The sequence below is a fragment of the Euprymna scolopes genome, chromosome 10, assembly GCF_053919585.1.
Source record: "Euprymna scolopes isolate OS-2025 chromosome 10, ASM5391958v1, whole genome shotgun sequence".
NCBI lineage: Eukaryota > Metazoa > Mollusca > Cephalopoda > Sepiida > Sepiolidae > Euprymna > Euprymna scolopes.
The window spans coordinates 155,577,473-155,595,134 of record NC_136491.1 but is presented as its reverse complement, the minus strand read 5'-3'; the positions used below and the strand labels follow the sequence as shown (position 1 = coordinate 155,595,134).

The 17,662-nt window shown below is 36.9% G+C and overlaps 1 protein-coding gene across 2 annotated transcripts in view; it reads right to left on the bottom strand.

Moving 5' to 3' along the window:
- Nucleotides 1-17,376, bottom strand: part of LOC145286321 (alpha-L-fucosidase-like) — a 66,754-nt gene extending 49,378 nt beyond the window's left edge. The window contains exon 1 of one of the 2 annotated variants that reach the window (XM_080135243.1): nt 16,847-17,376. In XM_080135243.1, the coding sequence (XP_079991369.1) occupies nt 16,847-17,220 (374 nt within the window). In that variant the 5' untranslated portion in view covers nt 17,221-17,376. Of the gene's footprint in view, nt 1-71; nt 452-16,846 lie in introns of those variants that run through there. The other variant, XM_080135244.1, reaches the window with a different exon arrangement.
- Between the last annotated feature and the right edge of the window lie 286 nt (nt 17,377-17,662).

The following is a 17,662-nucleotide window of genomic DNA, read 5'->3' as shown; positions in this document are numbered from 1 at the left end:
ACAGAAACGGTAAAATAAACAATAAAAATAAAACAAATAACCTAAGTTTTTTTTTTTTTTTTTTTTTTTACCTGGCCCCAGAAGCCTGAAATATGTCAGCCCAGTGTTCAGGGTCGTAGAATTCGGTTGTAAACATTGGGCCAAATTCTGGGTACGTGAAACCCGGATCGAAATTTTGGGCCATAAATTTGACACAGTCCGAATCGTTTTTGCCACGCCAGTCCCACCAAAACCATTCGGATCGAAAACTCGGCACCGAAAACACACCCCAGTGGATAAAAATGCCGATTTTGGCTTCATCATACCACTTTGGAATTGCTCGAGTGTCTAAAGAATTCCAGTTTGGCTGAAAGTGACCCAAAGAAACTGTAATTACAGAAATTAGGAAATAAAAGGAGAAGTAAACCGCCATTGTTATTTTTCACTAACTAACACGTGACTTACGGTGTAGAGTGTAGACCGTATCACCTGATAGTAACCATTTCTATAAGGGCACTTTCTATAGGGGCAAAACTTCATAAATTATTGTTTCGCATATTTACTACCCGTATTATGTTACCATTGTATTTAATTTGCTACATTTTAAATATACGGTCCTTTAGCATAAATCAATCGAATAAATACTATACGCATAAGGGTATCAATTTCCGTATGTTTATAGAATCACACCTGTCTTAAAACTGGTTAGAGTTAGGATTAGTACGTCCAAAGATGGAGTACTGCTGCCATATTTGGGCAGGAGCTGCTAAAAACAGCCTATCCTGCCTTGCAGAGTACAAAATAGACTTTGTAGCCTAGTGTGAGATGCCCTTTTCTCTTCTCTGCAACCTCTCTCCCACAGAAGGGACGTTGCAAGCCTGTCGTTGTTTTATCACTACTTCCATGGCAAGTGCTCGTCTGAACTCCAATCTCTGGTCCCCCCCTCGCCAATCTTTCACGAAAAACACCTGTCTAGCTGAAACAACTGTCAGTAATTTTCCCTACACTTTATCTGTGCCTAAATCAAAACGTAGATTTGTTGCGGACCAGGGTATAATACCCTAGCTCGCCACAAGAAAATAATGAAATGAATGGAATTGAAGGAAACAAAAACTCAATTGATGGATAAGATAAATGTGTCGTTTATTTACTGTTGAAAGAATGAATGTTTTAGTTATAACATGTGTTCATGTCCGCGCGTGTGTAACCAATGTTCGTTGTAGGACTGGTGGTGTAGCAAGAATAGGAAATATGTGTTCATCTCAAGTTCGGGTCACTATCGTTTGTTCGCGCGTGGGAAGAGAAATGAGTGTTGTAGTGAAAATGAGAATGATAGTCCAGCGTGTAGACAAAGAAGAGGATATGAGAGTTGACATCAGTTAGTAGTCAGCTACGCGAAGGTGTTCTCAGGGACCAGTAGTAGATAGAGAGAGAAAGAGTGGGAATGTGTACATACAGTCTGTTAGCTCGTGCCCCATACATAGTAGTAAGTGGGTGTGACGCGCGCGAGCATGCGCCTCCCAAAAGGGAGCGGCTGGTTATCCCAACCTCTCTGGTCGAGAGTTGGTCCTAAAAAGGGTTAGAAACAGCTTGTCTCTTTGTTTTATACTCGTTTCCGGTGGTCATTTGCGCATGTGTATTTTTCCCTAGAAAGCGGAAGTGACGTCGTCCATGTGTGCGTTCGTGTGCGCGTTAGCGTGTGTGTCTATACACGTGAATGTGGGTGTATGTACGCGAACGTGAATATGTGTACATGTGTAAACGTGGGCGCGTATGTTTGTGTGCGCGTATGTATATGACATAGCTTGAAATGTGAATGTGTGTATTTGTGTGAGACATGAAAAAGGCTCGTACAATACTCCCCTTCCTAGGAAAAAAAAAATACATGCAGTGTATATATATTTTTTTTTTGTGAGTAATGTTTTCAGCAGTTGATTTTTTGTCCTGTTTTTTTTTTTTGCTGTTGATGTGGTTGTTTGAAAAACGTCAAAAAGAATGGAATGTCAAAAAACGGAGTGTGTTTGTAAAAAAAAAGTATTTACTTACACGTGGAAAATGCGTTTACTCTTTTCTAGGCTGACATTTGTTTGTTTGGTTTTTGTTGTGTGCTGACATGTGCAAAGAGTTGCTTGGACAGAGAAGTGAATTGTTAGTTTGGAAGGAAAATTTTTGTTTCGTGTTGACGGTGTCGTGTGTGTGCCCAGTTGACGGTATCTTCGCATGTGAGTCCGCGGTAATGTGTGCATCGTTTGGACTGGTGCTAGTCGCGCATTCGTTCTTGTTGAATGATGAGTTTGGTTGCCGGCTGTCAACGAAACTTCCAAGTTTTGAGTTTATCAGCGTGCGTGGTGCATCTCAACTCGTATTGTTGATTCAACTTCTTCCTATGTGTTGATAGAGATGTCCTGTTTCTTTGTTGTTGCGTCTGCTGTGCGGGAGGGAATTGCATAGGCCTATGTCATTTGCTCCTCGTGTTTGTTGCAGGGTAATGTCAGGAAACGTGAAAATGTTTGTCGAGCTCGAATTTGTTTTTAAAATTCGGTAAGAAGTGTACAGCTCCGTGTTCGTTTTCTAACGAGTCTGACGAGGGTTTCGTCATTGTTGTTCGTTGAGATACTTGTCGGTAGTAGGTCACTTTTTTTTCTTTGTTGAAAAGTTCGTTTTTTTTTTTATCAAATAAAATGCGCATCTCGCTCAAAACAATTAATTTCAAAAAAGGTAGGGTCGCCATGCTTGTTCGTTTTCGCGTCAGTCGGACGCCAGTTTGTTGTGGACTTGTGGCATAGGATGAAATGCGTGCTCCTCTCGCGTTGCGAGGGAAAATGAATTGTCTCAAGGAAGAAACGAACAAAGTGTTAAACTGAATTAAACGAACAGGAATTTGTTTCGTGAAAGAAACAAGTGAAAGAAAAGGGTACCACATGTGGTTAGTTTTGCGTGCGTCTCTCGCTGTTCACTGGTGAGAAGAAAAGTGTATTTTTTGCCATGCGTCTCTCGTTGTTAGCTGGTTTATTGTTGTAGAGAGAGAGAGTCTGTGTGTGTATGAGTGCTTCGTTCAACTTCATCCATTTCATTTAAATAAAGGGGTCACCATATTTGTAGATAGAATGGACCGTATCGAAATAAAGACTCCGGTGTTGGTGGATATAAGTGAGTTTGGTGTTGAAAGAATGAATGTTTTAGTTATAACATGTGTTCATGTCCGCGCGTGTGTAACCAATGTTCGTTGCAGGACTGGTGTTGTAGCAAGAATAGGAAATATGTATTCATCTCAAGTTTGGGTCACTATCGTTTGTTCGCGCGTGGGAAGAGAAATGAGTGTTGTAGTGAAAATTAGAATGATAGTCCAGCGTGTAGACAAAGAAGAGGATATGAGAGTTGACATCAGTTAGTAGTCAGCTACGCGAAGGTGTTCTCAGGGACCAGTAGTAGATAGAGAGAGAAAGAGTGGGAATGTGTACATACAGTCTGTTAGCTCGTGCCCCATACATAGTAGTAAGTGGGCGTGACGCGCGCGAGCGTGCGCCTCCCAAAAGGGAGGCGGCTGGTTATCCCAACCTCTCTGGTCGAGAGTTGGTCCTAAAAAGGGTTAGAAACAGCTTGTCTCTTTGTTTTATACTCATTTCCGGTGGTCATTTGCGCATGTGTATTTTTCCCTAGAAAGCGGAAGTGTGTGTTTGTGTGCGCGTTAGCGTGTGTGTCTATACATGTGAATGTGGGTGTATGTATGCGAACATGAATATGTGTACATGTGTGGACGTGGGCGTGTATGTTTGTGTGCACGTATGTATATGACATAGCTTGAAATGTGAATGTGTGTATTTGTGTGAGACTTGAAGAAGGCTCGTACAGATTCCATGAACAAAGCTTCTTTCTTAGAAGTGCACGCCTGTGGAACTCTCTTCCGTTTATCTGTTTCCCACCTGACTACAACTTGGATGTCTTCAAGTCCAACATAAACAAGTTCCTGATAAACCGCCCCCTTAAGTAAGACACTTTATCAGATCTCCATTACTAACAATTACTACGATATTGTCCCATTGGTTACTGTACACGCAATAACCCTTATCCCTGAGTGGCCTCCGGGCCTTGATAAAGGGGTGACTTCTATGTAAAAAAAAACAAAAGTTATTAGTTCTCTCCCACCGCAAGAACTGTAACACCAGGGGCGGAAAGTTGGACTGAGAAGTCAGCAACCTGCAAAAAATGCCTGGGCTTCCCCGTCGGAATTCCTCAGTAAGGGCGTCTCGCACGATTAGCAATAAAATAACCTATTCTCAAAGAGAGAAGGCAAAGCCAGGGAGGGTAAATTTTCTAGAACTGCACTGAACCACCATTACATCGCAATAAATATGGACTAAGTCATTACAGGAATAGTCTAATTTCTGTTGATTTTGGGGGCTGATGATAAAAATCCCTAAAGAGATGCAAGATAATAATTCAGGGGGGGGGGGATTTGCATAATTCTCCCAAACAATAAATGAAAAAGAAATACACTACGAAATAATGTAAGGAGTTTGAAAGATGTAATCTCAGATAAAGAGTCGTTGGCCATTGCTATAGGTGGTAGAGAGGGTTTCTTGTAATTATTGAATGAAACTAGTTTAGTCTTGGCGGCATTGAACGTGACCAACCATTTTTGTCCCCATTCCACTACAGATTGGAGGTCTTCCTCTAGTGTTTCTGCCATTTCTTTAGAAATATGTTCATTCATCTTCCTGTCGTGCCTGCCATAGAGTGTGGTGTCATCAGCATATATACCCATCTCAGAGGCAATTTTGTCGGGGAGGTCATTTATGAATATCAGGAACAACAGAGGTCCAAGGATAGAACCCTGGGCACTCCCGCATTTATATCATATTGTTTAGATGTACGACCGTCGAGGACAACCTGGATTTTTCTCTTATCTAAGAAGGATTTAATTATGTTAAGTATTCTACCAGTGATACCATATGATCTAATCTTCCTGAGGAGACCCTCATGTCATACCCTGTCAAAAGCCTTAGATATATCTAGAGCTGGTGAATATATGTGTAAGGCAGAGCTGATTCCAGTAGATTAGTATCTTGAGGTGATTTCTCTTACCGAAATCTTCGTTTGATTGTCTGTTAGTGTGTGATTAGCTGGCTATGATAAAATGCCACAAAAATTTGGTCGCATGCTGAGATTAATATTCAGAGATTTTTCTCCATAAGTTGGTATTTTGACACCATTAGCTGCTTGTAGGTGATAAGACTGTGGCATAGTCTCCTGAATTTGTGTTGGTCGGATCACACTTATTTCAGCTCCAATGTCTATTAAAATATTATATCCATGAATGTTGTCATGGATATAAAATAGACAACCTTTTGTCAAAAATCCAGCAACAGTCGTTGTCTTTACCAGATTCGTGTTGTTGGGTGTATACAGTGTCTCAATACCAAACCTTTCGTGATAATAAAAATATTTGTTTTATCATTGTCACTTTGGCATCTACTAAAACTTTGTTTTCTATAGCTAGTACTGACGGTCTACTTGTAGTCAGTCTTGTAGTTGTTTTGACAGTTTTTCTGCAGTAGACTTGAGTTAGTTCAGTTCCTCGTCTCTTTTTGGGGCTGGTTGCAGTTTTTAATGTGTGTGTGTGTGTGTGTGTGTGTGTGTGTGTGTGTGTGTGTGTGTGTGTGTGTGTGTGACTTAAAAAAATAAAACAAGAAATAAAATAAGAAAGGCATGAAAAAAGTTTAGAGAAAAGTAAGGTATTGCCGATATGCTGCTTTTTTTCTCTCTTTTTTTTTTTTTTTTGCAATGTACTAAATTTGTACTAAATTCTTGCTTTCATTTAAGGGTTAAGCATTGCTATTAAATGGCCATTAAAAACATGGTTGAATAGATTAAATCTAACCATGTATTCAGAAAAAGTTCTGAAGTTTAGGACGGCGATTCCCAACCTCTTTTTTTTTTTAAAGTTCCTTTCCATATTAATTTTTGATTTTTTCTTGGTTACATATGAAATTTCCCTTGCAAATTAAAGAATAAAGTTATGACTTTCTTTGGATAAAATTTTGGTCAAAGTTTGCAAAACTTATCCTTGAACACAATATAAATTTTAGGAAATTTCTTGAAGTGTTCAGACCAAAAAAGGTAACCACTGTTCTAGAGACATTTCATGAGAGGATAATGCAGCAGAAACAAATAGAACTCTTTTCTTGTTCGTCAGTGCCTCCCCTGACTGTGCGATATGGCACATACTGACCAATCAGAGGCATAGCACAGGGATCTTCCTTACCCCCTTAAGGAACTATAACTGCTTCCGTCCCGGACGAGAAAAAACTCTACCCTTTTCCAGCGAGACGTTAAAGAGAGCGGACTTGTTTCCTCACACTCTCTCTCTGCCTACACCAGTATCTTCAATTCCCACTTGGGATTAACTACCGGGCAAAGGCAGATGAGTTCTACCCTAGCTATATCTAAATGGCATCATTCCCTTGCTTCAATAAACCTTTTCCTTGCAAGTTTTACAAAGTCGTTTGTTCGTTTATTCAGTAGCTTGTGTTGAAATATTTATTTTATTAGGGAATGCCCGAAAAGCATTAACTCAACTCCCTAAAATACAAAAACCCAAGGTGCTGGAGTGATCGAATAGGGGTTAGATCTATTAGAGTTGCCCTGATATGCCATCCTGTTACTGGCATGTATCGACAAAAGGAGGTGGTCGTAGAAAATGTTTTTCATTGGCAGATATTTGTTTTCCTTTTTTCTGTTTTAGTGAGAGAACTAGCGGGGGTGCCTGGTGTTGGCTGGGTGTTTGTAGTTGTGTGTGTTGGGCTGAGATAGATCAAAAACAAAAACCCTGGTGTTTGGAGGTGTAAAAGAAAAAAAAATTTGGTAGGAAGGTAGGCTCGAACCTGAAGCATTGATGCGAAGGTGGAAAAGAAAGGGGAAAAAAACGTGACATCTGACCTGCTTGGCCACAAGAGGTGAGGGAGTGAAAACTGTTTTAATTTAAGACTTATAAAGTTGACAGGTGCACGAATTAAATGATAATGAGGTCAAACATATTTGGCAGTTAAGTTTTGCTGCAAGGCAGTTTTTTCTTTCTCCAACTTTGGCTGTTTGTTTACCCAAGATAAAAACTGAGGGTGTCCATTTGAAAAGCAATTGTCTGATATGACAGTTTTTGACGCATTGATCAAAACCGATTTGCTTTGTGGATATCCCTGCCACGAATGCCAGGGAATTAATAGTGTGGATTCAGTTTTGCTGAAAAGCGAAACGAAGACACGGCGATCGAAAAAAATCTCAAAAATAGTACATAAAAGTCAGGCAAATTAAAGATAGACGTGACCTCTGTTTGTAGCTTGTAGATATTATAATTTAGACAGTATATAAAAAGTTTTAAGGAGTGACCCGACCGAGCACCGCCCCCAAATCCTTTGCCAGACATACACAAAAAAGTGCACACACACGTTTTGCCTTTTATCTATATATATAAAAGCGAAAATGTGTGTATGTATGTATGTTTGTATGTTTGTATGTGTGTTTGTGTGTCCGCTAAAAACTTTCGACAGACACGGCGAAAATTTACAAACTCGGTATCATATCGAAGCTCCATCCTTTGCTCGAAAAATATCGAAAAATTGGCCAAAAATGTTCATTTTTTCACCTCGAAATCGACAGGGGGAGCAACAAAAACGGTCCTCTCACGACGACGACCGGTTCTACACATGCGTCAGATGACGTCATGACCTGATTTATTTTAAATAGTTGAAAAACTGAGTAAATTTCATGTATGTCGTGTTAGCTTAGTTGGTTAGCGCATTGGTTCATTATCTAAACGTTTTGGGTTCGAATCGTGGTGTGAGATGTCTATTTTTTTTTTTTTTTGATTTTTTAAATTTAAATATTGAACCAGTGTTATTTAAGCCATTTTTCATGTAACGTTCGTTTTTCTGTTTTTTTTTACTTCGCTTATCCACCCCCGACCACACACCCAAAAATACCCGGATACCCACCGATTTTTTAAATTTTAATATCGAAACAGGCTTATTTAAGCCATTTCTTTTTTTTTTTTTCGATTTTTACATTTAATATCGTTCGTTTGCCTTACGTTAGTTTTTTTGTGTTTTTTTTTCGATGTTTTGATTACCCCCCCGCTTAAGTTTTAACGTTGTTTTCTTTTTTTACTTCGCTTATAACAAACAAACCTGGTCATTGACTTCATTTGCTGAATAGCTATTGCTCTATGACTTCTGTGCACGCACCCGTCAATTTGGTTCTTACTTAAATAAATTCAAATATCTTTCAGTAACTCATTTTGGCTGGCCGATTTTATTTTCAAACTTCGCCTCAGGGCTTCGGGTTCGATCCTACCAACTTTTACCCCCCCCCCCGGTTTCTTTTTTATTTAACACTACACACACCTCCAAACACCCGGGCAACGCCAGGTACCCCCGCTAGTATATATATATAGAAGCCAGTCCGCAACTTGCCTCAACATGGAGAGATGTGCATAGAATTGTTAATTCTTTTCAAATGTGAGAAATACAACTACACTTTTATTCCTAACCAATGTGTTTATCAACTTGGTCGTCTATAATATAAATCTCACTTGTCTGTTCGTATGTATGTATGTATGTATGTATATATGTATGTATGTCTGTCTGCCTAAAACTTTCAACACAGGCGACGGATTTTCACGAGATTGGTATCGTTTTGAAGCTCGACCCTTCAGACTTCTACAGCGAAACCATGGCATTAAACATTCGGCAACCTGATCAAAACCGAGACGAGGAATTAGTCTGCCGTTGAAAAGCTTTCGAAGCAGCTAGCCAACGTACTTCAAACATGTCAACATTATCACAGAAACTACAATGACATGCGGCGAAGTTACAGGCGAAGAAATTCAAGCAGGAACCGATCCACGTCACTACATAGACAAGATGTGTGTTTCTACCACAGGAGATTCGGCGTCGATGCGATGAAATACACTACACCCTGCGCGTTCAAAAAACCAGCACAGGAAAACGAACCTTCCAGACAGTAACGATGATGACTGTGGCTGGAGCACAAAAAGAAGGTCGTGTGTTTTATATCCGTGACAAAATTAACGGATATAACTTTTTAATAGACACCGGAGTGGAAATCAGCGTCATACCGACACCGCATGGCCACCCAATAGGGACCCAATTTTTCAGCCTACAAGCCGCCAATGGTACAAAAATACCCACTTTTGGCGAAAAAACTTTAAATTTAAACCTTGGAATGCGAAGAAATTTTTAATGGAATTTCACCATAGCCAGCGTGACCACTCCAATTTTGGGGGCAGACTTTTTAGCCCATTTCAACCTGTCTGTCGACATGACTCATCACACATTGACAGACAACGAAACGAAGATTTCAGTGAGAGGAATTACCTCGAAATTTTTAACCACCGGAATCAGCACTGCCCTACCCGAAGATTTATATGTCCGCCGGTTACTCCAAAAATTTCCTCAACTTTCCCAGCCGTATAAAAACACGGACCCCATTAAACATAGCACTAAGAACCATATTAAGACAACACGACCGCCTGTCTATTCAACTCCCAAACGCTTGAAACCGGATAAATACAAATTGCCAACTCCGAATTTCAAAACCTACTCCACATGGGAATAATACGGCCCTCAAAAAGTGCTTGGTCATCACCACTTTACATGGTACAGAAAGCTGACAACACCACATGGCAACCGTGCGGAGATTTTAGATGCTTAAACGCGAAAACTGTTCCAGATAGATATCCTATTCCCCATATCCATGACTTCGTCAATGGACTCCAAAGCGCCACAATTTTCCCCAAACTGGACCTCATTAAGGCATATTTTCAAATTCCAGTCGCGGAAGAGGACATTCATAAAATCGCACTGACCACACCATTTGGCCTTTATGAGATTTTATGGATGCCTTTCGGGCTGAGAAATGCCTGTCAAACTTTCCAGCGTTTGATTGACGAAGTTTTCAGAGGTCTGCCGTTCATATTCGCATATGTGGACGACGTTTTAATCACCAGCAGAAACCTCGAAGAACACCAGCTACACCTGGAACAAACTTTTGAAAGACTGTCACATTTCGGTCTTAAACTAAACACCGATAAATGTGTTTTTGGCCACCAGGAAGTTCAATTTCTCAGTCATTTAATTGACAAGAATGGAATCTCCCCTTTGCCTGAAAAAGTAAGTGCTATTTCGAATTTCCCTCTACCGATATCTGTCAAACAAGTACGCCGTTTTGTAGGCATAATTAACTATTTCCGACGCTTTTTGCCTAACTGTTCCATGTTACTCGCACTTTTAACAGACTTGTTAAAAAACTGAACCAAAAACCAACAGTTCGTTTTGGAATGACCTGCACTACAGGCCTTTGAACAATCGAAAACTGCTTTGGCAAACTTCACCAAACTTACGTATATCCAAGATAGCGATACAACGGAACTTACACTTACGACGGACGCATCGGAAATAGCAGTAGGAGCTGTCATTCTACAAATTTCTGACAACAAAATGACCCCTATTTCATTCTTCTCTGCCAAGTTAAACAAAGCACAGACTAAATATAGTACTTTCTCGAGAGAGCTACTTGCAATTTATCTTGCAATTAAGCACTTTAAACATCTCCTCGAGGGCAGAAAATTTTCCATTTATATGGATCATAAACCTCTAACATTTACTCTACACACACATGTCGACAAATATGGTCCACGAGAAATTCGACATCTGGACTTTATAGCCCAATATTCTACCGATATACGGTACATAAAAGGACAAGAAAACGTTATAGCTGACGCTTTATCTCACGCAACAATTGCTTCTTTAAATTCTACTCCACTAAATATGGAATTAATAGCACAAGAGCAATTAACCGATACCACGCTCCCAGCTATAATGGACAAAACTTCACTGAAGCTGAAAGAAATACCGATACCATTCAGAACAAAAAATTTCTATTGCGGTGTTTCACAAAATCACCCTCGCCCTTATATTTCACCCAGCCTCAGACGACAAGTTTTCCAGCACTTCCACAATTTGTCCCACCCAGGAAAACGTGCCACCGTGAAATTAATAGCGGAACGTTTTGTTTGGTCAAATATGAATATGGACATCCGTAGTTGGACCAAAACTTGCATTCCTTGCCAAAAAAACAAAGTTCACAGGCACACAAAAACACCTTCAGGAACTTTCAGTGTACCAGACGCTAGGTTTACTCATGTTCATATCGACTTGGTTGGACCCTTGCCCACTTCAAAAGGTCATACCCACATCCTTACTATAGTCGATAGATTCAGCAGATGGCCGACAGCAATACCAGTGAAAGACATATCAGCCGCAACAATAGCCAGAGCGATTTTACAAGATTGGATAGCGATTTTCGGAGTGCCCTCCGTAATCACAACAGACAGGTGCTCACAGTTCCAATCAACTCTTTTCGCTGAATTCAACCATTTGTTGGGAACAAAGCACATTAAGACTACTGCCTACCATCCTTGCGCAAACGGTATGGTGGAATGATTGCATAGACAATTAAAAGCATCTTTGGCTATGAACGAAAACAAATCGGACTGGTCAGACAATTTGCCACTCATTCTCTTAGCAATTCGCAACACTGTGAAGGAAGATTTGCAGATCACACCTGCAGAATTAGTTTTCAGATCAACGCTGATTTTACCAGGACAATTCTGTGAAAACAATACAGACATTTCCCCAACGACAACTTTTGTGACGGACTTAAAACACAAAATGTCACAATTAAAATTTACTCCAACCAAAAACCTAGACACAAACATTTTCATTCCAAGCGATATTTACACCTGTAAATACGTTTTTATCAGGAACGACGCAGTAAAAAAACCACTATGTCCAAATTATTCCGGACCTTATTTAGTTCTCGACAGAGATAAAAAGTATTTTATTATTTTAAAAAGAGAAAAAAAGACACTATAGCAATAGACAGACTTAAACCTGCATTCATAGACGAACAATTACACGTTTCTCCTAGTCCAATACAAGAACATACACACTCAAAAACGAACAAAGAAATTACAAAAAACAACACACCACAAACAACAACAAAAACTGGTCGAAAAGTTCATTGGCCAAAACATTTCAAACAATACATAACTTATTAAAAAAAAAAAAAGAAAAGAAAAGAAAAAAAATATACATAAAAAAACAAAAACGAAATACGTTTCTCTTGTATATATATATTTTTTTCTCCCCAGGAGGGGGAGTCTTGTTCGAACATGTTTTCCTCACATATACACACCCACATGTACGCACGCACATATGCACACACACACGCATGCATATACACATCCTCATACACACACACACACATGTACGCGCACATATGTGCACAAGTACGCACACATGTGAAACGTCACTTCCCCTGAAAGCAATTCCAGACATGCGCAGTCAGAACACTCACTCCGATATAAAAGTCCACAACACTATTCAACTTCCTCTCTTGCTTCCCTTTTTGCCTGGTTTCGTCAACCAGGCAAGTTCGGTGTCCATAGCTCTTGGTTTGGAGACTTTTCCACGTGGACGACTGCTATCATGAACGCACGGTTTTGCTGAGGCAAACACTCCTTTTCTATTCTCCTTTCTACGTGCGGGAGGCCATTTCTCGTCCTCGACTCCATCCCTTTCTTTTCCCCGCATGTAGTCGTCAACGCCTGAATGAACACGTGTTACACCTAAACCATTTTTATTTTCAACAGAAAATAAACGACATGTTTATTCCAATTGAGTTATTGTTTCCTTCATTCCATTCGTTTCATTATTTTATTTTGTAACGGGATTAGGATTGATATATCTTAGTCCTCTACAATCTAAAATTTCAAGTCTTTAGACCCCAAATTCTCAGAGGAGTTTGGTAGAGTTCTCAAAGCTCAAATCGTTGAACTTAACAGCCAAATTTCTGGCCGAAAACCGATCACATAAATTTCCCCAAATCTCAATACTCTGTATATCAAATTTCAAGTCTGACAGAGTTATTGCGTAGGGAATTGTACACAGACACATTCACACACATATATATATATATATATATATATATATATATATATATATATATATATATATATATAGATAGATAGATAGATAGATAGATAGATACAGAGTAAAACGTAAAAAAATATTATTGGATGTTTTTTAAACACATTTAAAGCATTTTTCTTTCCGTGCTTTATATTTTTTGAGAATATTTCCTGAATAAAAAGTATTTTAGAACTCAACATTGTATAAATGACAAGGATGAAATATAAAGCTTGGTAGATAAAAAGAACATAAGACATATTTAAAAGTAAAAATATTCAGATAAAGTAACTGCAGACGCATTTGAGTTGAAAGAAACAAATAAAGATTCAGATTTGATGATGGATGAGAAAATATATATTTTCTTTATTATTATTTCATATATATATATATATATATATATATATATATAGCCGCACTGATGACACGTACTGTATGTGGGAGAATATATGTATATATATATGTATATATATATATATATATATATATATATATATATATATATATATAGAGAGAGAGAGAGAGAGAGAGAGAGAGAGAGAGAGAGAGAGGACTATCCACTTATCTTGTGCTTCCTTTTTAAAATTAAATATGTTTTTAACTCTTTTTCAAGATGTTTTTTAACATGTTTTATTAATCATTTGTTCATATATATATATATATATATATATATATATATATATATATATATATATATAATCGTCCACATACAGTACTGTTTCGCTGTTTCACAGCTCCTCAGATAGCCGCACTGATGACACGTACTGTATGTGGGAGAATATATATATATATATATATATATATATATATATATATATATATATATATATATATATATATATATATATATGTTTCATTTTTTTATTTAAAACGGTAATAAAAAAAATAAAACACAGATTTGCTCTGCAATAGTATTGAGTACTCTATTCAGGTTTTTACTAATTACCAGTTTTACTAAATATATATATATATATATATATATATATATATATATACACACTTATAAAATAATATATTATATATATGCATACTAACACACACACACACACACACATACATACATAGATACATACATATATATATATATATGTATATATATATACTAGCTGAATTACTTGCACTTTGCTGCAGATATATTTTATATTTAAATAATAGTAATTACCTTTTCAAAAGAATGTGTAACGTTTTGTAAAACTTACAAAAAATCGCCTTGAAAATAAAATCTATTAAAACAATATTAAATTATATTCGTAACCATAAATATTAAACGATTCTATCACTACAAAACATTAATAAAATTGTGCTGATTTTTAAAATAGATTTGCTTTAAGGTAACATGTAAAATGATAGATTATAAATTACATTTAATATTTATTATAATAAATTATAAATTACATTATTTATATGAGTCATTGCGTAGGGAAATGTACACAGACACACAGACACGTTCACTTTTATAGATATACTAGCATGGGTACCTGGCGTTGCCCGGGTATTTGGAGGTGTATGTTGAGCAAAAAAAAAAAAGAAAAAAGCGGTCAATTTTTTTAACTTCGACCCCTATTATAATCCCTTAACATTAATTTGTTTTGGGCTCAAATCAAATTATTAAGTTAGATCCATGTCCAAGGAACCAATATCTAAAATTTCAAGTGTTTAGACCCAAAATTCTCGGAGGAGTTTGGTAGAGTTCTCAAAGGTAAAATCGTTGAACTTTGACCCCTTAATCGCCAAATTTCTGGCCGAAAACCGATCACAAATTTTCCCAAATCTCACGTATACATAAATATATATGGAAACAATTTTTTGTTTACTGTAAAGATTTTACGCAAATATTATGCAAGTATAAATCATGTAGAATATCTGCATAAATATAATTACACGTAATAGTTAACTCTAGATGATCATCCCATAAGAAAACCGAAAAATCTAAGAGGGAATTAATTAAAATGAATGATTAAAAGGATATGCAAATTAGCTAAATCTTTTGCTAGTGAACGGATTTCCACAACCCATATATAAGAAAACTGTATTTTCTTTTTAAATAAATAGAAAAGAGGTATTTTAATATGAATATTAATACACACAAAAGAAAAACGAATTTATAGGAGTATAGATATATATGTGTTATATATATATATATATATTACATATATATATATATATGTTCAAAAGTACCCGTCGTTGACTGGGTTCAAAAACAGTCTACAGAAAATGGACTCTGATTTATGAAAGTATGATAGGTTATGAAAAGGAAGGGTTGTAAAGAGATAGCTTCGAATTTGGGGGTATCAAAACCAAAGCAAAATATGATGAAAGCAAAAATAAAATAGATAACCCCCATAATTTATTATACCATATCTATTCACACTGAAACACTTATCACAATATTCTGTGGATCTATATTAAAAAACCTTGTTAAACTTTGGGACATATTTCCATTCTATGGAGGTCAGGCGCAGACACACACACACAGACGTTCAGCTTTATATTATAGATATATGTTATATATATATATATATATATATATATATATATATATATATGTTATATATATATATATATATATATATATATATATATATATATATATATATATGTATGGAACAGAAGGCGATTGTATATACAAAGTGTTCAATATCTATTCAGACAGGACTTATAAAAATAAATAATTAATTGATATAAATAAAATTAAATACGTATAATATTTATATCTACAAAAAAATAGTGTGTTTATAGAGTTGGATAAGATTTGTATTTTTATCATAATAATAATAGCCAAGCGACACTGACCACATGTAAGTTAAAATGGAATAACTCTACGTAAAACATAACTAAAAAATAGGTGGAACAGATGGAGACTGCCAGAACACAGTTATAACGAAGAAGAAAAAAAATGTGACAGAAAATGCTAATAAAGGGTCAAAGGGAAGGAAAAACACCAATTTGACTTCCAGCGGACGGGCATGGAAAGCAGGAGGTTTATTGTCATTCAAATTCCAGAGAAAACCATCAGCTGTTATCAATAAGAATTCAATGATAAACGGCTATTGCGATAACACAAACTTGTTTGTATTGATGACAAAAAGAAGTAGAAATTACTGGAAATTTGGAGAGATTTGTTGTCACTTAGACTTCAGGAAACACCACCTGTTTTTGCTAGTAAGCAATCACTGGTTAAGACTCATGTTAAAACTCCTAATGAATCGAAAATAATAAAAATAGGATATGGAGTCCCTATTTACTTGCCTCTCCACGAGAGCAGAATTAGGCATAAAGTTGATTTTTAATGCAGGGTAAATTCAATTCACAAAAATGGGCACTCTGGATTTTTAGAAAAAATTTAAATTGCCTCAGTCTAAAAGGATTTTTTCTTTACTGACTGAAAACAGAAAAGATCATCATGATATCATATGAATCTAAAGATTCTATTGTTAGCATTGGTTTCCCCGATATTTTTCTAGTCAGAATTCTTTCTAGAAAAACATCAGATACTTATAGAAGGAACCACGTGAAGGTTGCCAACATCCTAAGTGAAAGTGATCTTTGTGTAAGAAATTGATTTCGAACTTAGAACACCCATGCTGTTAGTCTGATTGTCTGTTAATTATTGTTAGTTAGTGTGTTAGTCTTGACCACCATCACTTTCCAACAGAAAAGATGTAGTTGTAGAACAGATACTACACTTTTCTCTGAGCAAAAATGTCAAGGAATCTTATGACTTCAACTCAAGAGGAAACTTTATTTCTGCCACAACTTCTGGAGGAAAAAAGAAGACATGGAGACAAAACTTATATAAAAGAATCAAAAACAGAACTCACTTGGCGCCTGCGGCTTCAAACAGATCCACCCACTGATCAGGATAGAAAAACTCTGCTGTAAACAAGGGAGCAAATTCGGCATAGGAAAATCCTTGACGAAAATTTTTCTCCATAAACTTCACATAGTTTGCTTTCTTTTTACCCTTCCAGTGCCACCAAAACCATTCTGACTGAAAACTCGGCACTGAAAAGACTCCCCAGTGAATAAAAATACCAATCTTGGCGGCGTCGTACCATTTTGGTAAGGGTCGAGAATCCAGGGATTTCCAAGCAGCATCATAGTGTTTCAGCTTATTGTGTCTCCGCTTCTTCGCTGACAACACAGGCAGTGACAGCAAGAAAAGCAAAAGAATTCCAACTGTCCATATTGACATGTTGCCTCAACGCTTGTAAAAGTTCTTCTGTTCTCGATCTCAACTGATTCCCAGTACACCCAACTTCACCTGCTAATTATCTTTAACGATAAAATAAAAGTACTAATTAACCTCGGTTTCTTAGCAAGCCTTCTTATAAAAGCAAGTATAGATTGGAAGCTATTAAAGTGCAAGACACCTTAGCTTGCTAAATATCTATTATTAGCAGTGTTCACCCGGAGTTACTTATTACAACTAATTTCAAATATAGTCAGGTTTACAATTTTTGCCTTGAAAATAAAATTGAAAATAGCATTTGCAATATGAAGTCAAGAATTATGTTTCTGAATTTTTTAGATGTAAATTAATAATTTGCATTATTTGGATTATTTCGACTATTGTTCTTATCTTGAGTTTTATTTTCACGAGGTTTTGGCTGATGTAACTTCCAACCTTCTTCAGG